Source organism: Dothidotthia symphoricarpi (genome assembly GCF_010015815.1).
Source record: "Dothidotthia symphoricarpi CBS 119687 unplaced genomic scaffold P153scaffold_13, whole genome shotgun sequence".
Lineage (NCBI taxonomy): Eukaryota > Fungi > Ascomycota > Dothideomycetes > Pleosporales > Dothidotthiaceae > Dothidotthia > Dothidotthia symphoricarpi.
The window spans coordinates 514,956-540,629 of NW_022985020.1; the positions used below are offsets into that span (position 1 = coordinate 514,956).

General features: G+C 53.2%; 10 protein-coding genes across 10 annotated transcripts; 4 read left to right on the forward strand and 6 right to left on the reverse strand.

Moving 5' to 3' along the window:
- Window position 1: 1 nt before the first annotated feature.
- On the reverse strand, window positions 2-1,144 carry P153DRAFT_46821 (uncharacterized protein). Its single transcript, XM_033673215.1, has 3 exons — window positions 730-1,144; window positions 339-647; window positions 2-121 (listed from the first exon to the last, which is right to left on the reverse strand). Exons 1-2 carry the CDS (start codon window positions 1,004-1,006, stop codon window positions 415-417), a joined length of 510 nt encoding a protein of 169 aa, XP_033522413.1. The 5' UTR covers window positions 1,007-1,144; the 3' UTR covers window positions 2-121; window positions 339-414.
- Window positions 1,145-1,782: 638 nt separating this feature from the next.
- On the reverse strand, window positions 1,783-2,719 carry P153DRAFT_46808 (uncharacterized protein). The gene has a single exon (XM_033673214.1). The coding sequence runs from the start codon at window positions 2,572-2,574 to the stop codon at window positions 2,065-2,067; it is 510 nt and encodes a 169-aa protein (XP_033522414.1). The 5' UTR covers window positions 2,575-2,719; the 3' UTR covers window positions 1,783-2,064.
- Window positions 2,720-3,118: 399 nt separating this feature from the next.
- P153DRAFT_358167 (uncharacterized protein) lies at window positions 3,119-6,494 on the forward strand (the record flags this gene model as incomplete). Its single annotated transcript, XM_033666774.1, has 7 exons — window positions 3,119-3,129; window positions 3,159-3,229; window positions 3,436-3,584; window positions 3,636-3,751; window positions 3,998-4,429; window positions 4,477-5,007; window positions 5,075-6,494. The coding sequence occupies 7 exons, from the start codon at window positions 3,119-3,121 to the stop codon at window positions 6,492-6,494; spliced, it is 2,730 nt and encodes a 909-aa protein (XP_033522415.1).
- A 3,315-nt stretch (window positions 6,495-9,809) lies between these two features.
- Window positions 9,810-10,942, forward strand: P153DRAFT_46925 (uncharacterized protein). Its single transcript, XM_033673216.1, has 2 exons — window positions 9,810-9,971; window positions 10,037-10,942. Exon 2 carries the CDS (start codon window positions 10,151-10,153, stop codon window positions 10,463-10,465), a length of 315 nt encoding a protein of 104 aa, XP_033522416.1. The 5' UTR covers window positions 9,810-9,971; window positions 10,037-10,150; the 3' UTR covers window positions 10,466-10,942.
- A 547-nt stretch (window positions 10,943-11,489) lies between these two features.
- Window positions 11,490-12,537, forward strand: P153DRAFT_294026 (uncharacterized protein; the record flags this gene model as incomplete). The annotated part of the gene is made up of 3 exons (XM_033663932.1): window positions 11,490-11,737; window positions 11,840-12,070; window positions 12,123-12,537. 3 exons carry the CDS (start codon window positions 11,490-11,492, stop codon window positions 12,535-12,537), a joined length of 894 nt encoding a protein of 297 aa, XP_033522417.1.
- Window positions 12,538-13,485: 948 nt separating this feature from the next.
- Window positions 13,486-14,649, forward strand: P153DRAFT_294342 (MFS general substrate transporter; the record flags this gene model as incomplete). Its single annotated transcript, XM_033663951.1, has 1 exon — window positions 13,486-14,649. One exon carries the CDS (start codon window positions 13,486-13,488, stop codon window positions 14,647-14,649), a length of 1,164 nt encoding a protein of 387 aa, XP_033522418.1.
- Window positions 14,650-14,929: 280 nt separating this feature from the next.
- On the reverse strand, window positions 14,930-17,006 carry P153DRAFT_343115 (DUF1716-domain-containing protein). Its single transcript, XM_033665992.1, has one exon. It carries the CDS (start codon window positions 16,943-16,945, stop codon window positions 15,128-15,130), a length of 1,818 nt encoding a protein of 605 aa, XP_033522419.1. The 5' UTR covers window positions 16,946-17,006; the 3' UTR covers window positions 14,930-15,127.
- Window positions 17,007-17,680: 674 nt separating this feature from the next.
- Window positions 17,681-20,981, reverse strand: P153DRAFT_376928 (uncharacterized protein; the record flags this gene model as incomplete). The annotated part of the gene is made up of 5 exons (XM_033669706.1): window positions 17,681-18,948; window positions 18,996-19,245; window positions 19,296-19,392; window positions 19,505-19,615; window positions 19,681-20,981. 5 exons carry the CDS (start codon window positions 20,979-20,981, stop codon window positions 17,681-17,683), a joined length of 3,027 nt encoding a protein of 1,008 aa, XP_033522420.1.
- An 853-nt stretch (window positions 20,982-21,834) lies between these two features.
- Window positions 21,835-23,124, reverse strand: P153DRAFT_397911 (uncharacterized protein). The gene is made up of 2 exons (XM_033671599.1): window positions 22,970-23,124; window positions 21,835-22,905 (listed from the first exon to the last, which is right to left on the reverse strand). Exon 2 carries the CDS (start codon window positions 22,871-22,873, stop codon window positions 21,917-21,919), a length of 957 nt encoding a protein of 318 aa, XP_033522421.1. The 5' UTR covers window positions 22,874-22,905; window positions 22,970-23,124; the 3' UTR covers window positions 21,835-21,916.
- A 577-nt stretch (window positions 23,125-23,701) lies between these two features.
- Window positions 23,702-24,696, reverse strand: P153DRAFT_358174 (putative 14-3-3 family protein ArtA; the record flags this gene model as incomplete). The annotated part of the gene is made up of 5 exons (XM_033666775.1): window positions 23,702-23,806; window positions 23,860-23,930; window positions 23,980-24,221; window positions 24,276-24,582; window positions 24,636-24,696. 5 exons carry the CDS (start codon window positions 24,694-24,696, stop codon window positions 23,702-23,704), a joined length of 786 nt encoding a protein of 261 aa, XP_033522422.1.
- Between the last annotated feature and the right edge of the window lie 978 nt (window positions 24,697-25,674).

The following is a 25,674-nucleotide window of genomic DNA, read 5'->3' on the forward strand; positions in this document are numbered from 1 at the left end:
TTCTGTTTTGCTTTTTTGCTTTTTTTTGTTGGAAGGCGGGGATGTTGGAAAGTAGGTGAGTCGTGGTTCTGCCAGATTGGTGCTTGACTTTTACATGTGCGGACGAATGGAGATGGGGAATCTGAATATATGAGAGTTTGTTTTTTGAGAGTGTGCATGACATGACGTCTGGTAAAAACCGTTGGATAGGTGATTGGATACAAAGTGCAGACAGAGAGAAACGGTGTAAACATGAGACTTTGAGTAAAATGAAAGTTGAGGTGAGAGGCTAGATGTGGTGTTGTCGTGATTGACATCGACAAAGAATACAGAGATAGCCTGTTGCGTATTTCACATACCAGCTACTGGGCGTTTGGGGCTCTCCGTGTGTCAAACGTTAGCTGATACGCAAGGTGTACGTACGCATGCATCATCCTACAGCCGATCTAGTTGGACAACCCCATGCGAGACCGGTTCGTGAACTAATATATCGATCGATAGCGTACAGTGCATCGTTATCACAATCACGATGTGATTGTGACGTACACACTTAATAGCCGATAGGGAGTTACGGCGATGAACTATCGTACTAAGAGCTGCCTGAGCAGATGTCGGTAGGATAAGGTTGACGTATCCCACCAAGGGTGATATAGGAATACGGTCATGCACTTCCCCGCAAACGAAGCATCCTCAGCCAGCCAATCAATGAGTCTGCTTTTTCTCGTATACCTGCATTAAAATGAGTCGTACCTTTAGAGCCAACCGGAAAATTACCGGTTCCATGACAGCTCACCATTGAACTAATCATATCTCCATCATTCTTAACGGTGAGCCCCTCATCATCTACCCCATCGGCGACACTTGACGTCAGGCCGTTGATCCTTCGACGCGCTCGGGCGTCGGAGAAGGGCCGATGAGCTCCTCCCACTAGTTTCACGACGCTCCGATCACAAAGCTTGAATTGTAAAATGTACCGGAACGTCGTATGTGGTAAACCGCGCGGCTTAGAGGTCACAGCTTGGGACATCGAGCTTGAGACGGATGGCTTCCGAGTAACGCTGTGATCACATCCGATAGCAAGATCTGGGAACAAAGGTCGGACCGAAAGGGCTGCTAGGGGTATGCTAGAACGAGGTCAGAGATGCAGCTTGTAGCCAGTTTACCTTGGCAGTAGATAACACGGGCTGAGCTGTCTAGGGTTGTGACATTCGCAAGTACGTCGAAACGGATGCATGCGTAAGCACAGCTTCAGCTTCAATTCCAGTCATAGGCTGGATTGCCGAGCCACCAATCGCACGTAAACCTATGAAAGGCTGCAAGATGTCGAAGAATAGATCGGAACACATCGAACCGAGTGGGAGACTCCGTTGAGCAAGGACCATACTAAATAGCACCGTGCTAGCCAATGGGGGTCTACACAATGTGCAGAAGTCGGTGCCTTTGGTAAAAGAGCCGCAACGACGCCAATGCAGGAACGGACCGTAGATAGGTTCATGTGTGAGTGCGGCTGCAGCATTGTCATAGAAATAAAAGATCAGCCATGCCGGTATCGGATATGAGCAACCTCATGATCATCGACGCAAGTCAGAGCGTGCTTTCGTTAGGCGTTAGACCAGGATGTTGAATAAGTGTCGAGGGATCGAGGTAGATCTGTAGTTCCTGGATGTAGGTCAGCTGCCAGTCATAACCATAATGCCGGATTTATATTGGTCCTTCAACGCTCAACACAGGTCGACTGCTCATGAAACCTCTCGTAGTCGCATGGCAATCGCGACTGAAGAACAGTGTCGTTTTTATGTTGTGGTGTCTGACTTTCGAACGCATCGCCCATAGTGTATCAATGTGCAAGGAGACAGATGGTTAGATTGGGAGATGACGAGACTAAGGGGATCGTTCGGATTTAGGCAATGCATATGGGGCCACGCTACTGTATGGTAGACGTCGATATTACCTATGTCTAGTGGAAACGTGCGGCGCAGTCAGATTGTCTAGCAGGAAGATGCAATGCAGTCCTAATGCAATGCTGCATTTGTTGTCACTCAAGGTGCGCGTTGTTTGCTCGCCTGACCTGCTAACAACGAACCACTATCCAGGATGCCCCTCGCTGTAGGTTCGAGGCAGGCGAGATAGTGACGAATCAGATCGGAGCTGAAGTATTGTAGAGTGTAGAATGATAACAAAGTGACGTTTGGAATATTGCACTCTTCGGACGCAATGCCGCTGGCCTATTATGGAGGGGCAGAGCTGTAACGCCCAGTAAGATTGTCCAACATGGTTCGCCCGGAAATATCTTCCAAGAAAAGGTAGTACCTTGGCATCGGTTAGCACTGTTCCGCTGCCAGTTCCGCCCTGAAATTTGTGTGCTAGCCGCATTTGCCCGGGCACCAACATTGTCTCGGGTTGATGAGTGACTTCGTATCCATTGTACAGGAGGTGATGGAAACGAATTAGACGGGCAGTAGACAGTGTCAATTGCGCATTGACGTACTGCAGGATGAACATAATACCGGTCGAGAGACTTTGTTTGGTCAAAGCGTGAGAAGAAGAGCCGCTGCAGGGTCCAGTCAACGGTTTTTTATAAACAGGACGAACCATAATTGGACGTGGGCATGCTTGCTGACTTGCTGACCTCAGGCGAAACCCCGGTGTTCGGCAAATAGCCACGAGGCTTTGAAAAGATGTTTTGACAGCAAGCGTGCGGCTTGACCTATGTGCGGCGCATGCATAATACAACCTGTGAAGCGCTGGTGTGGAGTAGGTGTCGGAGAGTCGCTCGATGACCCGACGACAACCCGACTCTGGGGATGGTTTTTATGGCGACAAGCATCTTAGTTATTTTGAGTCTACCCAGCATCGTTTCATCAATCCTGATCTGACCCCAGGCAATGAAGAGGATTACTTGTTCCAGGGCGACGATAGTAAGGACTAGGTGGGTAGGCGGCACAAGATTCAGGTGGTGTCGCAGCTTGTGGCTGATCGGCTCAATGCGGATCCACAATATATTCAATGGTGGACGGAGTATTTTTGGCCGCGAGACGAAAGCTAGATACCACAATACCTAGCATGGCTTCGAAGCATACAAGCCTCTCCTCAATATAATATGTAGGCAAGTTCTTGCTCCCAAGCCTCGACTATCAGCATGGAAAGCTTGTGAGTGAGTGCGTACCACATATGCCTAGCTCAAACGTGCCCTGCATGATGTGTAAGACGGCTGGTGGCGACCAGGACAAAGGCAGTCGAGCAGCCGAAGGTACTTTGGCCAGCCAATCCTGGGTAGATACAAGTTAGCTAATAGCGTACATGCATTCTGCCGACTTGGCCGACGGCCAAAGTCACGGCATGGTAGCGAAGTCACTTTGGGACAGGCGCAAGAGGCGGTTGATGGGAGCTGGTGTTGCTAGGGCAGACGGAGGGCGAGGGGCGTGAGTCAGTGAGTATGGTATGGGCTTGGGCTAGGGCTGGGGCAGGTTGACGGCGATGCAGCCAGCACTGGATGGAGACGACATGAGGCGTTCGTGCGTGGACCACCAGCAAAGCCTCAGCACGCATCACTCACGCAGCAAGGCAGGCTGGCTCCTACGTCTGCTGGCGAGGCGGGTCCAGCGGTAGGCAGATGCACAGTAGTGTCGGCAATTGAGTGCTGAATATTGCTGTAGTGGGTTAGAGACGGCACCGGCCGTTCTTCGGTCGTTGACGTAGGACGCACGCGTGAAGGCGTGGAGAAGGCACGACACGACGCTGGGCTTCTGGAAGGCGTGGGAGGAGTGGAAGGGTGCGCGGAGTGGTGGAGAGCGGTGCATTGCTCGGAAACAGCACGCCTCGAGCTACGAGCTACGAGCTGCGAGCTGCGCGCTGCGAGCTGGGGTTGCTTGCAAGGCCGCGGCGTGACAGCCAGTACATGCTAGCACTGGAGCGTCCCAGCGCCCCAGCGTCCCATTGATTGCATTGGCCGTGCGCCGTGGTAGAGTACCAAAAAGTTGCCAGCCTCGGCCGGAAAGTCCGCTGCAAGTAGCGACAGACGGGCGGACATCTTCATAAAGGCGCCTGTCCGTCGTCGAGCAGCGCCTCGAGCCATTGCCCACTCACCCTGCCCTCGCCCGCCCGCCGCAAGCACCGTGGATCGCTCCTTCCGTCGTCAGACTTGCACCTTCCGTGACAGCGACGCAAGAAGCACTCTAGCGCGCCTGCACCATTGGCCGCATCTGCCAGGGATACGACCGAACCAAGTAGCTAAGGCTTCGTCGCAGCGACTACGCCGTCACCGCCTGCCGCCGCGAGCATATAGCCCGCCCGTGCCCCGGACGTCTGCCCGCCAACTCTGCCCCGAGCATCGCGGCCGCATTGCTACTCCTGCCCACTGCTCCCCGTCACCGCGATCCTGGATTCCCACGAGACGTCGCCGCCGCCCCTCTCGCACTCGCCCCGCGAAAGCACCGCCGCCAGCACTCCGGTCAGCACGCCCGTCGAGCCGTCGTCGCCGCACTTCGGCCGCCGCAGCCAGCACGCGAGGTCGCGGTCGAGTTCCAGCCCGTGGCACCGCAAGCCGCACGAGCTGGTGGCCAGCCGCCTGCCCGGCCAGGACCTGCTGTTCGAGGACGCCGGCGACTGCACCCTCCCGCTGTTCTCCGACAGCCCGCCGCCCCACGGCCTGCTGCACGCCATGGCCCAAATCGCCTCCCCCATCGACATCCAGACGCCCCCGCGCTTCGGCTCCCACTCCCCGCAGAACCAGACGTCCAACCTGACTTCGGCCCTGCGCGAGGCCGAGGCCAACCGCGACCTGAGCGCCACCCCCCACCAGCACCACCAACATGGCGGCCTCGACTTCTCGCGCGACGCCCGCCCGAGCATGGGCGACCGCCAGAGCTCCATGAGCAACATGCTCGGCTCGTCCTTCTACGGCAGCGGCGCCCGCCCCATCTCCATGCGCGACCGCCCGCGCCGCGAGAGCCAGAACATGGGCAGTCTTGGCGGCGGCATGAGCTGGGGTGGCGTCTCTGTTGGCGGCGGGTCCTGGCTTCGTGATGAGTAAGTTTCGCCAATCGCCTCCCGCGCACTTGACACTCGGACGTCGCGCTAACGCAGCACGAAACAGCATCATGATGGCGGGTACTTCTCCTGCACCCTTCAACAACCAATCGCCATCCTACCACTCGTCGTCGTATCTCCCCAAAATGGAGGCTGCCTTTATGAAAGACTTCACGTGCTGCGGCCTCACCCTGGCCTCGCTGCACGACCTGCTCCAGCATTTTGAGGAGACGCACGCCAACGCGCCCGCCTCTCGCACCTCACAGCCCGCACAGAACGGCCTCCCCACCACATCGGGCGCCCCGTCGAACTCAATAGCGCCAGGCCAGACACAGGGCGAGCCCGCCATGAACACGCAGCACGGCTTCCATCCCCGCTCGGGATCCATAGGAGGCTCCCGCCAGCGCCTTGGCTCAGTCAGTCGATCCAATCTGTCGACCGTGCAGGACGTCGACTCGCTGGAGGACATGGACATGGAGATGGACGGCATGGACTTCGACACTCTTGCCCCTATCGACGAGATGCCCACCCAATTCCCTGTCCAGCCGGCTCAGTTCAACCAGAGCCAGCAATTGCCACAGCTGAACGTCAACCTCGCCAACACGATGCAGCACCAGGGCCTGCGCACATCGACACCCACCACCCCATCAGCATCGCAGCAGTTCGGCCTCCAGAACAACCCTACGGTCTCGTCCGTCAACACCCCCACCCTCGGTACAGTGTCGATGCAAAATACTCACAACCTGACTTCACCCGAGTCTTCGCATCCCGGCACGCCAGCAGAACTGGACATGGACTTCAACTTCAATCCGATGATGGGCATGGATATGGGCATGGGTATGAACATGAACATGAACATGGGCTTCAACAACAACAACTTTGGCATGTCTGGGTTTGACAACAACGGCACCATCGACCAGCCAGGGAAGCGTCTTTTCAGCAAGCAGGGCGCCGGACTCACCCAAACACAACTTCAGGCAGCACTCAAGAACTACCAGCTTGGTGGAAACGACCAGAGCGAGCTTGCACGGAGAATGCGAGAACAGCAGCTTCTGAATGGGGCCAGCATACCACAGTTTCCTTTCCCCGAGGAGGTCAAGCCATTCAAGTGCCCAGTCATTGGCTGTGAAAAGGCTTACAAGAACCAAAACGGTCTTAAGTACCACAAACAGCACGGCCATCAGAACCAGCAACTCAAGGAGAACGATGACGGTTCCTTCTCTATTGTCGACCCTCTCACATCCATTCCCTACCCTGGGACTGTGGGTATGGAGAAGGAGAAGCCATATCGTTGCGAGGTCTGTGGCAAACGCTACAAGAATCTCAACGGCCTCAAGTATCACCGCTCACACGCGCCACATTGCAATCCTGAGCTCGCGCTTCAAAAGCTTGGCCTTGCTGGCAATCTTCCAAATCTCCAGAACCTGCAGAATGCAAACGTTGCAGGCGCTGGGATGGGCGGGATCGACCCAGCATCGATATTTTAAGATGCTGGTCCTGGTCGTTTGTTATTTACCTTTCTCATCATGGTCCCCCGCGCGGCTCCGGCTTACTTTCTACGTTACTAATCCCTGATACCCGATGTTGCCAACTGCGACAATCACGGCGAATCTCGCGTATAGAATTTGGTTTTGTTCCCTACTCCGGCGCACCCGCATCCTCTACGACGCAAAAAGTTACGTTTGGATTCCTGCATCTCCTACTACACTCACCATGGTACTTCACGTTGAAGACCTGACCATGATAACGGCCAGTTCTGGTTCTTGGATTTCATGTCGTTTTGTATACGACGCCTTAACTTCCTGTACATCTCTTTTAGACGCACGTCTTCTTTGACCGGCCCAGAGCCAGGTCTGACGACCTGATGTGCATAAAGAGGTGTTCTAAGTGATTGTTGGCTTTTCCTTTATTGTACTGATGGCGGGATTACCCTTGGGTTGTTTTTGTTATTGTTTTTTTTTGCAATCGTTAGACATGGATCTTTCGACGGTGCACGGCGTTTCAACGGCACGACCACAAAAAGTTTTTATGAAGCGGGTTTTTCAAAGTTTCAAAGGCCTATGCGCTGCCTCCTGGGAATATACACACTTGATTGGTTTTTCATTGAGTTTGTGGGACTGGGGGATAGGCTGAAATGTCCATAGATCGAGGAGTTTCCATTGTCGGTTTCCCCAAAAGGGGAATCGAGGGTCTCGTAATGCTACACTCTACATCTTTAACACGGCTTGTTTTCGGAATCAGGGACTCCATGTTCAATTTGGAACTCACCGCCCCAAGTGAGGACGTAAACTCCTCTCGTCAACTTCGGATTCTGGATCTCGATATGTACTCGAATTATGCAGGGGAAATGAGCTAGTCTCACACACCATTTACGGTCCCAAAACACGCATTCTGAGACATTTTTATCTCCGCTGGTTCTTAAACACCTACTACATCGACAATGGCGCAAACATGGTCTACCACTCGCTAAACTCCAGACGGGCGAACAGCCCAAAACACCAGATCCCTGGACCCATCATCCCGTGAGATTCCCGAAGCGCATCCACTCTCCGTACGCTACACACACACACCGCTCCTGATCGCCCACCTAGTGAAGTAGAGTAGGCAGGTAAGCAAGTAAGCAGTGCCTCCCCCCAACCATTCAACGCGGCTCGAGCAAGACCAGGTGACCAGCAACCTGGCGCCATCGCCAAGCAAAAAAACATGCCAGCCGTGCCAGCCGTGTTGCGCAACACGCCCCCAGCCCGCATGGCATGCTCGATTGGTGGAAGGTAGTGTGGAATGTTCTGCGGTCCAATTACCGAGGGGGACCCACACTGGCGAGAGGAGGCTTGTTTCTTTCGCGTTCCCGCTTCTGCATGCCCAGGCTTGCGGCTCTTCCCTTGCCCTTGCTCTTGGTCGTCGGCGTCGTCGGCGTTGACGGCCTGCGAGATGTGCTAGACTGGTTTGTTTTGCGGTTTCGGGGTTAGGCTTTAGTCATAGTTGGGTTTTTGGGGGTCGGGCTATGCCGGCGACGCCATGTGTATGGTTATGCCATGTGATGTGATGTGGTGATTGGGGGAGGGGCCCAATGTGAATGGAATACCTAGGTGGAGTGGAGTGGATGGCGCCTAGGTAGGTATATCGACTACGATGTGAAGTGGAAAAGCTGTAGGGGTGCGTGACTTGTGGTTTGCGAGGATGTGGATGTGCGGCGGTTGGCTTACGTATACCCGCTTTTTTTCCTTCCAATTGTCCAATCATGGCGCTGCGTGCTGCAAGTTGACACTTGCGTTTTACACTTTACCTTCCCCCACTCCTCCATTCCCCCAATGATTTGTTTGGAGTCAGGGTCTCTGTCTGGGGCGCGATTAGACGACGCGTCTCTTGCGGGAAGTTTAATAATCGTGGGAGAATTACCGGTAGGTATTGTCTTACTAAGGCACCACCACCACTATCATCATTATCACCACCACCACACACGACGCTACACGTAGACAATCCCCAGAAAATAAGCAGCAGCAGCAGGTCCACGTGAGAAGGTAACTACCAATTGAAGCCCTTACACAATCCAAATTTCCCGAGAAATCAAATTATGCGATTGAAATTCCATATTACTCTGTTGGGAACGCACTATTACATTATCCCCGGCGACAAAGCTCCGGCCACCGAACGCCGAGAACCTGCATCTTCGTAATGTAACAGGGGGGCGTAAGGTGCAATGCATGTCACGTCGCTTAGTGGAGGGGCTAACCTACCTGTTAGGTATGCGTTCCGCGGTACAGGACTAGAGGTGCACGACACACGACAGCGAGACCGCTTGTGGCGGCGTGCTACGGGGTGGGGATTGGGCGCATACACGTGGAGACGCGAGTTTAGCTGGGTGGATTGTACGGGTGAAAGGATGGGAGGATGGGAGGATGGATGATGGATGGGTGGATGGGTGGATGGACCCTGGGTTGCGGCTCCCTTTCCTTGGTCACGGGTAGTTTGTTGAGTCGAAAGGAGGGATGTTTCTTGGGAGTAGATGGTTTGGTTCGCTTCGGGGTTCTAGATGGAGGGAGATGAGATCTAGAGCTTGGGCACATCCACATTGCACTTTGCTCGACGAGTTCTGGGTTGCCGTTGTGGATGTTGTATGTGGGCTGTGTGTGTGGAGTCGAATCAGCGACCAAGTGAATAGCCAAGTGGCGGGGGCTGATTAGGGAAGCTTGTTGGTTTTTAGACTCAAGATTGGGTTTGACGCGCGTGGGCGGAGAAATGCTGCGGGAGCGTGTAATTGGCTGTTTGGAGGGCTTGTGTGAGCAGGCTAAGGCGAGGAACGTCTGTCCTCGTTCTGGGGGTTTTGCTTTCCCATCATTCTCGGACTGATGTGAGAATGGCTTTGTACGGATTCTACACAGTCCGAGGATTCTTGCGCACTCACATAGTACAATGAGGTGAATGTACAACACATGGAGTGTTGAAGAATACAGTATGTGTTGATCCTTGGCACCCATCTGCTTATTACTCTTCATTTCCTGTTATTCTCGGTCATGTAGGTCAAGTGTTACTCCCTTGTCGCTTCAAAAGTCATCCTGTCCATTTCTCAACCCCAAGTCAAGTTTTTTTCTACTGTGATTACAAACGTCTCGGAGAACGCGACGCCACAGCCGCCGAGCCACCAGAACGGTTGTTCTCACCCCTGTAACCTCGTCAGCCCTGCAACGTCATCTCTTCCACGACGACGCGTTTTTTGCCATTCAACTTTGTAGCCCTCCACCCGAGTCTCGACCGGACTGTGTGTCTTGTGATGGCCTCTGCTCAACAGCCGGAGATGCATCCTGGACGCTCAAGGCCGGGACCTGTATCCTGCTCGTAAAACTGACCGAGTTGCCGAAGGGCGTATACGATCCGTTCGAAGAGGCGTGGGCAGATGAGAATCTGGGTGAATTCACGGGGTTTGTGGTGTGTTATGGTTGTGAGGTATAGTGAGACGTCGGTCGGTAGGTCGAACTCTGCTCGATGCTAGAGTTAGTGAAGTTATGTCTCGTCTTACGTGAGCGATCAGGGAGTACTCGGAGTTGCCGCCTCCAATGTATCGTGTCTGATTCCTATGGGAGATATGTGAGCACTTGCTTTAGCAGAACTCCATCGAACGGTCTCAGGCCCATACGACCAGCTCATGCTCATCCCGAGCAATTTCACTGTACTTCAACCACCAGCCGGCGGTCGTCTCAAGATTTCCAAGAAAGCACTCCGATTGAGTCGTATCTTCGTCTCCCAACGCACCACAGTATATAATGGCCGTTTGAACTGGAACATCCCAAAGTACCTCGCTCGTTTCTCCTTCTCCACGCTCCCAACACCTAAAGGCAACGTACCCCCGCACAACTCACCGTCAATGTATTCCCACCAGGCACCACGAACGACGACGGTATATACCCTTTCTTTGCTTGTACCCTCACTCCCTGGAAATGGATGCCTGCTCTCCCTCTGAACACAGCCTGGGTACCCATGGACATGACACGGGTTCAACCACCTATCCCCGAGCTCGCTGGTCGTAAGGAAGCTGTGAGGGTGGAGGTCGAGGGCCCGCAGATTGAATCGTGTCACTGATTCGAAAATGAGCTTGCGTCGTGTGCGAATACGGATCGCTGGCGTGCGTACGATCTGACGGCGAAGGTTCCGAGTGCGAGGGGGCGTTAGGTCAAGGTTGAGAAGACGGGCGATGAAAGAGAAGGGAGTGACCGGTATTTTCTGCAGCCGTGGAGGTTCGGGGGGTGGATGGAGGACGCGGTTCCGGGGAACACATCGCTGGTGGAGTAGCAGTTGTAGGTATTCGCGTAGGTATCGTTCTTTTTGTGTTGGCATGTCTGTTCCTTTTCAACACGTCCATCTGTTTGTCAGTTTTGTTACTCCATCGGTCGTCGTGTTTCCTGTCAGCTTTCCCTCTTGTCTTCTGGCCAGGAGAATATTGTAGTTCGAAGTCGTCTTAGGCGTTGATCCTCCATTATTGACAAGTCGTTGCTTTCCTCTGAACATTACCCAGCCTGGCGTGTGTCGTGGTGGTAAGCACAATGCTTCTCATTTCCTCAAATCTAACCTGCAATCTTCAGGGGCGACTGGTGGAGTGGTCGCTGCTGCAGTTGGTGGCTATATGGTTCTTGCATATCTGGATCATGTGTTATACTTTCTATTATAGTTGGCCTGCACATCACGCAGCCTGGTACTACCATTCCTTCCCTTTCGCGATGTCCAGCCATCTATTTTAGTGAAAGCGACCACTAGCTTCGGTCGCGTTGTCTTTGTCTGTTGCCCAGCGACGCACCAGCCACGTATTGGGTTCATAAGCGGCTTCCTTTCATCACTTCACCATCCAACATACACTTTCCAATTGATCAAATTCAAGCTTTTCCATCATAGCTCTTGCCTGATCGTCTTTGTCACGTCTCGCCAGCTTCCACATTAGTCACTTCAATCCCACTGCAGTTACAAGGCTCCTTCCTCATCTCATCATCGCCATGTTCTCTCCTCTCCCATACGACGCGCGTTGGACATCCAAGCTTATCCGACGCGACATCAGAGATGTCAGGAACAAGCTCAAGACCAGGCTCTTCAAGAACGCGAAGGCCTCCTCACAAACAAGCCAGGTCTCCTCTGGAGACTCGATAGCAGAGACTGGAAGTCTGCACTACACTTTTGCGGAGCCCTCAATCGAGACAGTGAGCACCGAGTTCTTGCATGACGATTCCTCACGGCCAAGCACTGAGTCGACGGCACCTACTGAAGTGAGCGAGGTGAGTACCCTGAATGACTCTAACCTGCGCGATAACGCGTCCATGCTAACCTCTCCACAGGGACCGTCTGAGAGAACACGAAAGGCCTCCAACACCCTACACGAGCTTCTCGACGCCAGGCTCAAGGCCACGTATGCTTCGCGAGATCGTGACATGTCGCACGATGAGCGTTGGCAACTTCGCGGTAGCTATCTGGTGCTCTCCTCGGCTATACAGTCGTGCCCGTCCAATCCTATCTACGACATCTTCAGGGACGACAAGTCCGCCATGAATGAGTCTGGGTTACTCCTCGAGGTTCTTCGTAAGTACTCATGTCACTCTCAAACGATTACTGCTGATGGAATGTATAGAACACAGCACCTCAAACGTCTGCGCTTCGCCTGCTGGAAGAGTTAGTCAGATGCCTGCGGCACCCTATAGTAGGCGTAGCAACGACCCCATACGCTACGATTCCGCCTTTAGTACCGTTTCCTCGGGACCCAAGACGTCTCAGGCGGCGATGAAGCCAACAAAGATGTCGACCCCGGCACACCTCTGGCATGCCATTCTCGAGGCCACGACTGATGTGACGAAGACAGTGTCCATCACTGAGGGCCTTCTGGGTCATGTATTGTCTGGCAAGGATGCTGTCGAAACTCTATATCGAATCGGCCACCCTGGCAAGACCTTCCACGATGAGGAGTTTGCTGAGCTTCGTCTGAAGTTCCGCGAGATACTCTTCCCAGAGTACAACGACCTCATCAATGCCTGCCAGCCCCAAACCGCGGTTTGAGGATCTTCTCCATACTCTTCTCCACGCTCAAATTTTACACATGATTTACGAATACACACGACGAAACGACACGACATGACACACGACGACACAACACGATTCTCATCTTACATCATCTTGTACGGCCTTATACCCAATTGCGTTTTCAACCATGGCGTTTGGACTTGTTTACTCTCACATTGAGAGCTATGTGACGACGTCTTTAGTCTCGTTAGGCTCCACCAATCACACATGGTTTCGGAAAAGCCATCGTCGAAAAGTTTTCCATCGGCTACGGCCGATACCGCATCGCGGTAGTTAGCCGAGTTTTATACGCCTTCTACGACAACGGCGTACCACGCCCTACGGATATGTGGGGGTTGTCATGACTTATAACCTCACCCTATCCCCCAGCTTTTGGCAACCTCAATCCTCAATACCATACCGTCCGAGGACACAGACATATCGACATTGTCGATTGTATTGCGTCATAGATTTTGACGGACTAAGACTCGATCAAGCGCGAATCCGTGCAGTAGTTCTCTGACTCTTACTCTCTCGAAACATCACCCACGCTCCAATATCGCACCCAATCAAACCTTGAACCTACATTTACACCGGAATCATTCTGCGTTTCGTATGAGCGACGTGGGTAACGGCAGCAAGCCAGGACCAACAATTGCCGAACGCAATCGACTCACGAGAGTCAATACATTTCCCAACGCCGAGTTTACTATCCCGCCATCTGATAACAGCCCCTCGACATGCCCTCCACACCAAACTCTCTCCGCCGCTGCCCCGGTACAGGACACTTCGAATGAGAAACTCAGGACCGGCACTGCAGCCGGAGATGAAGAAACCCAATCAGTAACTTCTCACGACGATGAAGTATCATATCCTGAAGGTGGTCTTGCCGCCTGGAGCGTCGTTTTGGGATCCTTCCTTGGACTCGTAGCGGCTTTTGGCTTGATGAATACAGTGGGAATCTTCCATTCCTATCTCGCCGAGCACCAACTCAAGGACTACAGCGAGAGTACCATCAGTTGGATCTTTTCAATGTACATATTTTTGGCGTTCTTCTGTGGACTCCAGATCGGGCCCATCTTTGATGCCCACGGACCAAGACTGCTCATCCTCGCCGGTAGTATACTGTTGTGTGCTTCGATGCTCCTTCTGGGGCTGTGTACGAAGTATTGGCACTTTTTTCTCGTGTTCGGGGTTGTAGGCGGACTGGGTACATCCCTAATCTTCACTCCGGCATTCGCAGCCGTCAGTCATTTCTTCTTGAAGAAGCGAGGCAACGCCACGGGAATCGCAGCTGCGGGAGGTTCGCTCGGTGGTGTCATACTCCCACTGGCTTTGCAGCAACTCTTTCCCAAAGTCGGCTTTGCATGGGCAACTCGCATCATTGGTTTTATGTTCATCTTTTGCTGCGGCGTGGCTTGTTTCCTGATCCGATCCCGGCTACCGCCCAAACCTGGGCAATCCGTCATGCCCGACTTCCGCATATTCCGCGATCGATCGTTGCTGCTGGTCACAATGGGGACCTTCTTCATGGAATGGGCTCTATTCGTGCCTATCACATATTTAACTACCTTTGCGCTTTCAACGGGCGCCATGTCCCCGGCTTTCTCCTACCAACTTGTCGCGATCTTCAACGCTGGAAGTTGTATTGGACGATGGGTGCCAGGCTTCTTCGCCGATAGGTTTGGTCGGTTCAACAGCATGATTGCTATGCTGGCCGTGTGTGCCGCAACTTCCTTGACCCTTTGGCTACCTGCGTCTCTCCTCACGCCGACGACGTCTTCCCAGGCCGCTGCTATCAAGGCACTCTCTATCGTCTACGCCGTCATCTTTGGATTCGCGTCGGGCTCTAATATCTCGCTCACGCCGGTGTGTGTTGGCCAGCTTTGTGATACGAATCAATATGGACGGTACTACGCATCTTGCTACACTATTGTCTCGTTCAGCACACTTACGGGTATTCCGATCGCGGGCGCTGTTATCCAGGCAAGTGGCGGACATTACTGGGGGTGTGTCGTGTGGACGATCATCTGCTACGTTATCTCTTCGGGCTGCTTTGTCTGGAGTCGCGCCCTGTGTGTTGGTTGGAAGTTGGGGGTGAGGTTCTGAGCTGGGGTGTGTTTTGGCTTGGAGACGAGGTCGAGAGTTGATTGGGGACGTGGTGTGTAAGAGTTGGACGTTTGGTAACAGCTCGCTCCTACATCCATCAACTGGGCTTTGACTCGCCCTTAGGGGTTTGAGTCGGCCTTGTTGGTGGATGTGGTTGAGCTTGCTTTGCCTTTTGGACTGCTCTTGGGTTGATTGTTGGGTACTGGAAGTTGATTGTATTTATTGGGTGCGTTGCAGTTGGTGTTTGTTGGGGAAGTTGTGAATCTGGGGGTTGGATAGCAGACAAATAACACTCATTTGTATTTGTATCTACTCCTATCAGTCATTCAAGTGATGTTCTATCAAATTATCAAGAATCTCCAGACCTGCACACAAGCAAGGCAAATATGTCAAGCAATTGTACACCAGCGTACTTGTGATTAGGACAATGCATTCCAAACCATCCAGACATGAACTATCGTCACATCTAGTGTACACCTCATTGCAAGAACCCAATCAGCGCCTCCAGCATCTCCCGCTCCGCACTCTCCACCTCCAACGCGCCATTAAGTTGCGCCACCAACGTCCCCCTCAGCTCCCCCAACCCCTCATCCCTCTCCCCAAGCGCCTTCACAACCGCACCCTTAGCCCCCTCATCCTCCGCAACAAGCCACGCAAGAATAACATCCACACGCTCCAAGCAATACAACCCCTCACTCAGCCTCGCAGCCACACTCTCCATCTCCAGCGCCTCCCGCTCCGCCGCGTCCAGTCCCTTCCCGCGCTCCCGCAGCCTGGCGTCAAAGTCCGCAACGCGGCGCGCGTACTCCCTGCGCAGGGATACTAGCTTGTGTATCTTTGCGCAGTCTTTTTCGAGGAATTTGGCGAGCAGGCGGAAGCGCGGGTCTGAGTTTCCTGGGAGGGAGCGCAGGAGCGAGGCGAGGATGCCGAGGATGTGTTCTGTTTGGGTGGGGTCGTGGGTTTTGGTCTTGGAGAAGGTTGTGAAGAGGGGTTTTAGGCCGCGGGCTTGGACGAGGGCGGAGCAAATGGGGAGGGCGGTGTTGGTGGTGGTGGGTGTGTCTTTGGAATTTTCTACAGCTGCTGCTGTTGGTGCTGGGGACTCGGCGTATCCGCAGGCGTGGTCGAGGACTTTGAGGGCGCGGCTTTTGCTTGTTTTGCCGTCGCGGACGAGGAGCAGGCAGAGCTCTACACCTTCTGCGTCGAGGAATTTGGTCTTTCCGGCGGGTTCTTCGACGATTGAGGAGAGGCAGTTGAAGAGGTTTTCCATGTATTCCTCCTCATCGCTATCTTTCTCGGGGTCCTCTCTCCGGTAGGGAGCGAGATTTGTGAGGAAGACTTCGACGCCGTTGGCTTCGGCTATGCGGGTGCGGTTCAGGCGGGACGACTGTGTGAGGATGGACAGGATTTCCGAGGCATACTGCTTGTTCTGCGACGTGGGCTTTTCGGGCTTTTGTATTCGTTCGAGGAGCCATGTGAGGAGTTTTGTCTCTTGGCCTAGCATGTCCGTGTTGGAGGGCTGTGATAGCAGGTTCTCGATGACGCTGAGCGAGTGGTACACGCCTGATGCATCGGCCGAGTCGCTCTCGTCGAAGCGCGAGAAGTTCGATATGAGCAGACTGAGCAGATCAGCCTCCAAGAAAGCCGCGACCAGCGCATCCCATTGTTCTTGCTCCCCTGCCACGTCCTCGTCTGTGAGCTCCGATATCATCTCGATCGCGGCGATGGCGATGTCTGTGTTCTCATGCGCCAGCAGCTCCACCAACTTGCCAGCCGCTGGGTTCTTCGCAAACTCGTCATACAGCTCCGGGTGCTCTGAAAGTATGCTGAGGCCCTTGATAGCCTCATCCAAGTCGCCCTCCGACTCCATGAACTTTGGCGGATCGTCCTCGTACTTTGCGCGCAGCGACGAGTTCTTGTTGACCTTCTTCTCAAAGCCGAGCGCCAGTTTCCGTAGCCATGCCGCATCGTATTTCTCTTCTCTTACAGCATCGTCCCCGTCCTGTGCGTCTAGAAAGTCCATGGCATCTTTCGCATTCTCGTCCAGCCCGTCGCCAAAGAATCGGCCTTCGTCATCGTCTCCGGGCTCGTCGTCCATGTCGGGTGGTAACGAAGGTCCAGCTTCATCGTCGTCATCATCCTCCTCCTCGTCAGCTACATGCGCCGACCGCTTGACGTCGCTGTTCGATTCGAGTTTCGCGGATTTATAGGCTTGCGACGGATCGGCTTCCCTTGGGTTTTCGTACTTGCGCTTCGCCGAGCCGTTTGTGCTTTTGAACAGATCGTCTATGCTCGTCATTGTGTGCGAATAGACAGCAGCCAAGTAATTGAAAAGACAAAAAACGCGTTACAGGTAGCAATCACTGCAGCGTGATCGCGTTCATCGCGAATCTTTGAAGAGGCCCAAGCTCTCGACTGGCGCGTCTTGTCCGCCGCTAGTGCCTTCACTTCAACACCGTTGATTGATGAGCAATTCAAACGCATACAATTCACACGTGTTGATACCGCACATGAACATCAAGCTTCAGAAAACCAATCGAGCTTCTACACGCTCATAAAAACCTCAAGTCCCGAATCGATGAAGAGAGTTGTAGTTATGCACAATGAGAACTACGTACAAGTTTATGAGAGGATCGCAGCAGAGATGACAGGGCACATTCTAAACACGTTGAAAAGCATCATATATAAATTCGCACTACGTAACAGCATCCTCGCAGTATGAGACCATGATCCGTCATCACAGCGGTACCGCCCCCAATAAGTTGACCCCGTCAAACGCCGAATAACCCGTCTTGCGCCGAAAAATCCCCACAGATGGCCTCCGTGATCAGTAGATCGGGTATCAAGATGGCAAGGAAACACTCTCTAGACATGCGGCCGAGAAAAAGGAAAAGTAGGAAACAGACTGACAAACATAAACCCATGAATGCCTTCATGCAACAATCAGCCAATATACCTTGTGCGTATTAGACGTCTGCTTTGATGTCTTCATCGACACAATAGACAGTCTGTACACCTTCACACAATAGAGCCCTCAGCCCATGCCGAAGAGGTGCTTGAGCTGCCGGACGTCTAGGCGTGCGAGCGACTTCGAAGCGTTCTCGTCCAGCGCATTACCAACCAACTCGCGTTTCGTTTCTTGCAGTTCGCAGATACGATCTTCAACCGTCTCAGGGACCAAAATGCGATGAACAGTCACTTCGCGCGGCTGAGGCATTCGGTGAGCTCGATCCACGGCTTGTTCTTCGATGTAAGGGTTCCAGAAGGGGTCGAGAAGGATGACCTGCGACGCCTTCCAGAGGTTGAGGCCGGAGTTGCCAGCCTTGATGGACACCAGCATGACGTTCTCGTTAGGATTATCCATGAACTGGTTGACGGCTTCAGCTCGCTCGTCCATATTCATGCTACCGTCATAACGTTGGTAATGTATCTTCTTCTGTGCCAAAGGCACCTCAAGAAGGTCGAGGAAGGAAGTGAACTGGGAGAAAATCAACGTCTTCTCTGTAGGATCGTTCCTGTTGATTTGGTCAAGAAGCTCCAGTGTCTTCTCCGTCTTCGCTGACGGAACCCAAGTCTTCTGCAGACGGCGAAGATATTTCTTCTTTGCTGCCTTATTTCGAAGCGATTCTTTCTTGAGCTGAGCAAGGGTCATTTTTGGCTTGGCCGGTGCTTTGCCTTTACCTTTGCCCTTACCACGAGCTTTGGTTTTGCGCTTCGGAGCGGGAACAGCGTCGTCTGCGTCAACAAATCCAGACTCCCCGTCAGCGTCATCCGGAACCACGAAATCAGCTAGGTTGCCATGCTCATCTGCATCGTCGTCGTCCTCATCGTCCTCATCTTCATCTTCAACGTCAGAATCTCCACCTGCGTCCAAGTCTGCATCGTCCATTAGGTCATCTACACTAAGCTTCTCCGGACAGAAGACCTTGCAAAAATGCTTGTAGTCAGTGATGACCTTCGGCTGGAGCTCTCCGCGACAATGAGGGCATTTGGCGTTTCTACCGTCCTCGTTGTTCGACCTCGCTGTATCGATCAATTTCTGGACGCACTCCCCGCAAACTGTGTGACCGCATGGTATGATAATCGTCGGATTGGGATCCGCTTCAAGACAGACAGGACATTCGAAAGATTCGGAATCCTTCAGCCGAACGACGACATCCTCTCTGAGCTCGCCGGCGCGGCTCAGCAAGTCCACCTCAGCAATACCCTCAGTGGCGGGTTGGCTGAGGTCTTTGATCAAGTGCGGGTGGCAGCATGCCTGGCGGAGGCGTAACAAAAGAACCAACACAGCAGCGTAGTTGTCTGAGATTGTCAGCAGGTTAGAGGTCTTGGGGTTCGCTCAGACTTACGTGACATAGTTCCAGCCTCCAAATATTTGTTTAGCTGAACCTGCGATTTCGTCTGCAACGCCTTGTAAAGCTCAGATTCGTCTTCGCTGAACACAACATTGTCGACTGTAGTGTGTTTGGGTGGTATGGTACAAATGACCTGACCGTCTACTTTTGTAGTCTTCTGGCGGCGGAGCATGACCGATTTGACGATGATCTGGACGCGCTGCATGGCCTTCACGCGCGTTGCATGTTGGTTGCTCTTCATAGGCTGTGACGTAGTCAGTAAGGCAAGTACTTCCAGCACACTATCTGACTCACTTTGGCGATCTCTCGGTTGAACTTGTACCAGTCTGTGTATCCGGGGGTCTTCAAGAACCGAAGAAGAGAATATAACTCCTCAGCCGAGTTCATGAGCCTATCAATACGGTTAGTGGATGTATTTGAAGTTTCCGCTCAACATCGTGCAGTCTGGAGTACTTTGGGGTACTGAAGCTCGAATTATTGGGTCGGCAGGAGAGTCTACTTACGGAGTCCCCGTCATACACAAGCGATGAGTAGCCATCAGCTCGTTTGCAGCCTTTGACGCTTTGGCGTTCCTGTTCTTGATATTGTGGGCCTCATCGATAATGATGCGGTACCTGGAAACTGTTAGCCCAATTCACGTGTTGTGTAACCCGCCTGCAAAACAGAGCGTTGTACTCACCACATGCACTCGCGTCCCAACAGCGCCAGCTTCTCCTTCGAGCGACGAGTAAAGCCATTATCCCGCTGCTCAGCTTCAGCAGCCATCTTCTCTTTCATCGATTCCTTCTGCTTCCACTCCGAAGTGAGGATGCCAAACGTCGTAAGGACGACGTCATACTGTTTGAGCTTGCTGAATTCGGCATTCTTGCCCTTGCCATGGTATAGGTAAACGCTGAGACGATGTTCCGGACGAACGTGGCGCTCGATTTCCTTCTCCCACTGTCTCATGAGACCAACAGGTGCGATGATGAGTGTCGTCTTACGGAGCGGGTCCTTGGATGGGTTTGCACAGATGAGAGACAAAGCTTGTACGGTCTTGCCCAAGCCCATCTCGTCAGCTAAGATACCACCTTTTGTGTTACCGCTCTCCATCTTGAGTAGCCATCCGAGACCGATCTTCTGGTACTCCTTGAGAGTCGAGGACATGATTCTGGGCGTTTGCTCCCTTCGCTGCGGATCCTCATCGTCGCCATGATTCTGGATGTTCTCAAGAAGAGTATCGATAGATCGAGCATCGTCGACGGTCATTGGGAAATCACCGTAGTCTTCAGAGTCGCTATCGCCACCCGGCCCCTGGAAGCTTGGCAGATACGGCACATTTCGAACTGTGTATGCAGGGATGTTAGCTTGGCTGTTGAGTTGCATTGCGGGTGTTGAAATCCGTGATCCTTGCTGATGGAACCCATAACCAAAATCGTTTGGAGATGGGGTCATCAGAAACTGTGCGAATTCGTCCAGAGGCATCCAGTCTTGATCGAACACATTGGTTAGTGTATTCCCATACGGCTGATAAGCATCGACAAGTTCTGGGAACGGATCAGGCGTTGGAGGGTCGGAGATGGTCAGATCGACGACTGTGTGGGGGTACGTTGCCTGCTGAGGCCTGCTGGGCAGCGAAGGTTGCTGTGCAGCATACGACGCCCATCTGTTCTCTGAGCCACCCATATCTCGAGCGACGAGGGGTGTGTTGACATGGATCGAGTTCGGGGTCCCTGGAGTGAGGGGACTTGGGACGTTGCTGGTACGCTTGGGCTCTGGGTAGTCTGCCGGTCCCAGGCTTCGCTTGCGGGATAGGGTCGAGGAACCGGTACTAGCCGGCGAGCCAACCGCAGCGGAGTTCATAGAGTTGTTGTGATACATATAACTGCCTGACGGGCCAGCCACGGTCGGGTGCTCATTGCGCCGAGCACTCGCGCGGTTCTGGTACTCTGTCTGCAACATATTCTCGTACATCTGTCTCGACAGATCGTTATGACTCATGCCAGCAAGCACTCCCTCAAGTAAGGCAATGTTCTCGCGACAGTCATCCATAGCGGTTTCGTCAACGCCTGATCTGGCGAGTACAGTGGTGGTAACGGATCGGTGCGAAAGTGGGCAGATCGATTATGGAGGGGCCGGCCGGCGTTTTATATCGCGAGAGCCCTTTTCTCCGCGGTGGGGGCCGCGACGGCTGCCTGTGAAGGTGAAGTGAAAGCGTCCAGGAAGCAAGGCGTCGTTTGACGTCGGGCAGCTGCCGACTGGCGTCGAAAGAGGCAATTGCGACCACTCGCGCCGCGCCCAGAAGCGCTGGACTTTGGGACGATAAGAAACACGGCGTTCGGGGGGCAGACGCTTAGATCATGACGAGATAGAATGCGTGCCACGTCCTCCTATCCTGCATTACGAGCGTGCGATCTCACGGTGAATCGAGGTGTGATCGCGACCGGTCGCTCTCCTTCCCTTAGCGATAGGCTTGCGGGCTGTAGGCTGAGTAAGGCTGTCCAATGATGACGTCCAACGAACCATCCAGGGCGCACAGAACATGCTAAATTTACAGCTGAGGAACGGCTGCGCTGTCTACAAGGCTGAGACCTGACATCCATCCGGTGAAGCCTGGTAGCAAATAACCTTGGCACATATGCACGCACGTTGGTAGTGCAATGCACGCGACGACCCACTCCTCGGACGCGGATCCTACGCGAGTTCAACTGACTTTTCCATGGCAGTAGGGAATGTCGTCCTCTTTTGTCAGCGACATACATCGTAATGTTGGGATGGATGGCAATGCGAGGTGCTATAAAAACTGCTTCTAGTAAACTGGGTATATGAACAGTCTGTCAACCAGACCCCAAATATCATTGCTAAATCTCCGCTTATACGAAACTCGAACGCGACCTGAAATCGACGAGTTCCAGTAACGATGCTCTCCATATGTCTTAATGATAGCCATCGCCGAACTTCCGGAACCGTAGTCCATACTTATATCTCAACTCATCGTGTGTAATCCCCTCGAAAAAAGCTTTCTCCATAAAATCCTGTTTCTCATCCATGTCGAGCATACCAAGTACTTGAATAAATTTAGGCTTGATGCTCCGAATCCATCGCATCGGTGAGGAGTATATCGGTCTGCAGTCTCCAATAGAACAGAATGCGTTGGTAAAGTCAATTTCGACGTGCGAAAGACCGCCTCGGAAAAGCTGCAGGTTTCGAAACATGTTCGCCCAACGCACGTAGACATCTTCCAGGTGCGAATCGTGAACCTTACGGAATCTCTGTCGGTCTGTCTTCTGGGCGTATCGAGTTGTATATCTCATGGCCTCGTCGCGTTTCCAGTCGTTAAATGAGTATCCTGATAGCTCTGAGAGTTTTTGATCCACAGCCACACTGACTTTCCTGATATGAGATAGACCCGCAGAAGAGCAGAGATGCCTCTCAATGGGCGGGCGGCGTGTCTTCACGAAAGGATGGCACCGCTGCCACTCAATCGGAAGCACAAAGAGATTGCTGGACAGATACACGCTCTCAGCCTCTTCATGAACTTGCTTGCAGACCCGCAAAAGCTGCAACTCTGGTTTGGGGAACAAGTCATAATCGCGGAATCGCGAACCATTGCGGATGTCGTAGTCGTCGGGTGTGTAGAAGACTTTACCGACAGCCATGAGCTCTTTGTAGACCATGTTTCGCAACTCTGGCGGCAGGTCGAGGAAACGGAAGCATGGCGGGGCGTTGTCGTTTGCCGGAGAAAGAGCTGTAGTCTGCAAAGGTTGCAGTGGACTGGAAGTGTTCTTCGGGGTTGATGGGGTTGGTGGAATTTCGACTGTGGAGATGGGAGAGTAACTGTTGTGGGACTTCTGACACGGCAAGATCTCAGTTTGGGACTGAGTGGCACCCATGGTCTGAGGTTGTTTGGAGGAAGCTTGGTGTACTGTATCGTTTGAGAGTCAGCAATGCGGTTATTGAAGCATTCAAACGTCCAAAGAGACACTCACTCCTTCGCTCACATAAATTTATGGTCTGCGAAAGTAGTCATCGACGAAGGCCCAAGGTTATAACACAAATCCTCACAGCCTCACCGAGTCCCCAAGCGATGAAGGTGAGAGAGAGAAGGTGAACGCTCATCGCAAAGTGAGGGAAGAAGAGATGAGTTCAAACCACGAAGCTGGAACCATAAGAGCACAAGCATCATATCAACACATACATACCAACAAACGAGCACGAAAAGAAAGAGGCACAAAAAACTCTAGAATCCAACTTATTTTCCAGAATAGCAAAACCATTGAACTGCCAGATTTCCCTCTAGCGCACGAGCTCGACATATATATATTGGCTGTAAAAATCTTATTCCTGCAATGAAATGATCGTAGGAAATTGGGAACCCTCTAGCCATCACCTCACCCACGCAGATCGACGCCCAAAGCAAAGGGGAAGGACCACAGGATCAGAAAGAAAGAAGAGACGCTAGCGTCTCTAAATCATATAACTCATCAAGACATGACGGCCCAAAGCCGCAAGATAAAAGGCCGTACAACAAGAAGCATGAACAAGGTGGTAACATGTCGACAGGATGAGAATTGGGGAGTCTAATGAAGCAAGAAAGTCCTTAGCACCCTAGAGAGTCCTCCATATCATTAGGGACGATGAACCAGACATCGTCAGCCCAAACCAAGTGCACCATGCCATAACCCCTGTCGCTTTTACCTCCGATTCGGAACAAGGACGCTTTATGCCTTGGTCTCAGCAGGTGCCTCCTCAGCCTTGGGGGCATCGGTCGCGGGCTCAGCAGCGGAGTCGGCAGCAGGCTCGGCCTCGGAAGATGTCCAGAGGGTCTAGGATGATGAATTAGCTATGCGCGCTGTACAGACGATCACACATTTCTTACCAGGTTGTCCCGGAGGAGCTGCATAATGAGAGTCGAGTCCTTGTAGCTCTCCTCGGAGAGAGTGTCCAACTCTGCGTTGTTGTTAGTTCTGAATATGCTGCTACCAATCGTTGTACGTACCAGCAATGGCGTCATCGAAAGCCTGCTTGGCCAACTGGCAAGCCTGGTCGGGCGAGTTGAGGATCTCGTAGTAGAAAACGGAGAAGTTCAGGGCAAGACCGAGACGGATGGGGTGGGTAGGAGCAAGGTTCTGAGCGGCAACTTCGGTGGCAGCCTTGTATGCCTCGAGGGACTTGTCTGCGGAGGTCTTGCGCTTGTCGCCAACGGCGAACTCAGCAAGGTAACGGTGGTAGTCGCCTTTCCTGTAAAAGTATCGTAATTAGCAGTGCACCTAGAAAACAACCAAAGCCACTTACATCTTGTGGTAGAAAACCTTGGACTCGCCGCTCTCAGCGGAGGGGATGAGGTGTCCATCCAGGCACTCGAGGATGTCCTCGCAGATCTTGGCAAGCTCGGCCTCGATCTTCTGGCGGTACTCCTTGATAAGAGAAACCTGGGTCTCGTTGCCCTTGGACTCCTCCTTTTGCTCGATCGAGGTGACGATTCTCCACGAGGCACGGCGGGCACCGATGACGTTCTTGTAGGCGACGGACAGGAGATTTCGCTCCTCAACGGAGAGCTCCTGGTCTGCGGAAGCGACGGCCTTCATGTTCTCGACCATCTCTGAGCGGGACGATTAGTTCAAAACGTACGCAGTTGGCTGAGTGTCTGCTTACCCTCATAACGCTCGGCCTGCTCGGCCAGCTTGGCCAGGTAGACGGAGTTCTCGTAACTCATTTTGATGTGAGAGTCTGATGGACGCGCCTGTTAGCTGAATGTGGTCTGGATATCAGCGCGCAAGATATGTGGTTGAAAGGCGTGTCGCAATTGCTGAGTTGGCCAGCGTCTCAGGGTGCGCTCTGCTGCAAGATAAGGGGTGAAGGCGGATCTGTCGCAGGATTCGTGCTTGGACAGCAAATGACAGGATATCGGACGTGCGGCGAGTAAGCGTGAGCTACGTCAATTGCTTGCTCGGGCAGCAGGTGCTGGCGGTGCTGGGCGCAAGGAGGGGCTGTTCGTGCGGCTCGGTCCTCTGTTGGCCTGCAAACGCAACCCATACAGTCGGGAGCGGTCATGATGGCAGCAGAGACAGTCGGATCGAGCGGCTCGAGAGACACGCTGCGGTGATAGCGCAGGCTGGCGTGTGTGTTGCTCGTGCTGAGGGCGCAGACCGGCGCCCGATCCGCCGGGCGCTGGGAGAGGGCAAGGAGGTGGACAGTGACTTACGATTGTGAGTTTGGTGGAAAAGTGTAGGTTGGGTGGGAGCTGCGGGTGCGGTGGGGAGTGGCGAGAACGGGAGACTGAGGTGGACGTCTTGTTGAAGTTGTCAAGGAGGGGAGAAAGTGTCACTCAAGCCTAACGATAGCCTTGGCGGGTCGATCACGCCTGCCCATCCTTGGATTCCTGTGCACGCCTAGAACAGGCGCAACTTCACATTCCGTGGCAAGCGGCTATCCGTCACCGCCAGAGAGGCCAGTTTGTCGGAGTGATTGGAGTCGAAATCACGCACAGAAAAGCAACGTCCCAGGGGCGCCAGGCCTGAGGGTTTCAGCTTGTCTTCACCGGCCCATGCCCCGCGCTGCACTACTTCCATGGCCATCTCATCAGTGTTTACCGCTATTTACCGCTGTTTACTTTATGCAACCAACTCACTGTTCTCCATGAAATAGAGTTTCAGGCCTGGATAAAACCACAAGACAGTGGCAAGCTTTTCTA

Bases quoted from the DNA above. Each gene is read 5' to 3' on its own strand.
- P153DRAFT_46821 (XM_033673215.1), bottom strand. From the start codon at position 1,006: ATGTCCCAAGCTGTGACCTCTAAGCCGCGCGGTTTACCACATACGACG. The intron at 648-729 runs GTACGACTCATT...TTTGCGGGGAAG, and splicing joins TTTTCCGGTTGGCTCTAAAG to TGCATGACCGTATTCCTATA.
- P153DRAFT_46808 (XM_033673214.1), bottom strand. From the start codon at position 2,574: ATGGTTCGTCCTGTTTATAAAAAACCGTTGACTGGACCCTGCAGCGGC.
- P153DRAFT_46925 (XM_033673216.1), top strand. From the start codon at position 10,151: ATGCTCATCCCGAGCAATTTCACTGTACTTCAACCACCAGCCGGCGGT.
- P153DRAFT_343115 (XM_033665992.1), bottom strand. From the start codon at position 16,945: ATGACGAGCATAGACGATCTGTTCAAAAGCACAAACGGCTCGGCGAAG.
- P153DRAFT_397911 (XM_033671599.1), bottom strand. From the start codon at position 22,873: ATGGGTGCCACTCAGTCCCAAACTGAGATCTTGCCGTGTCAGAAGTCC.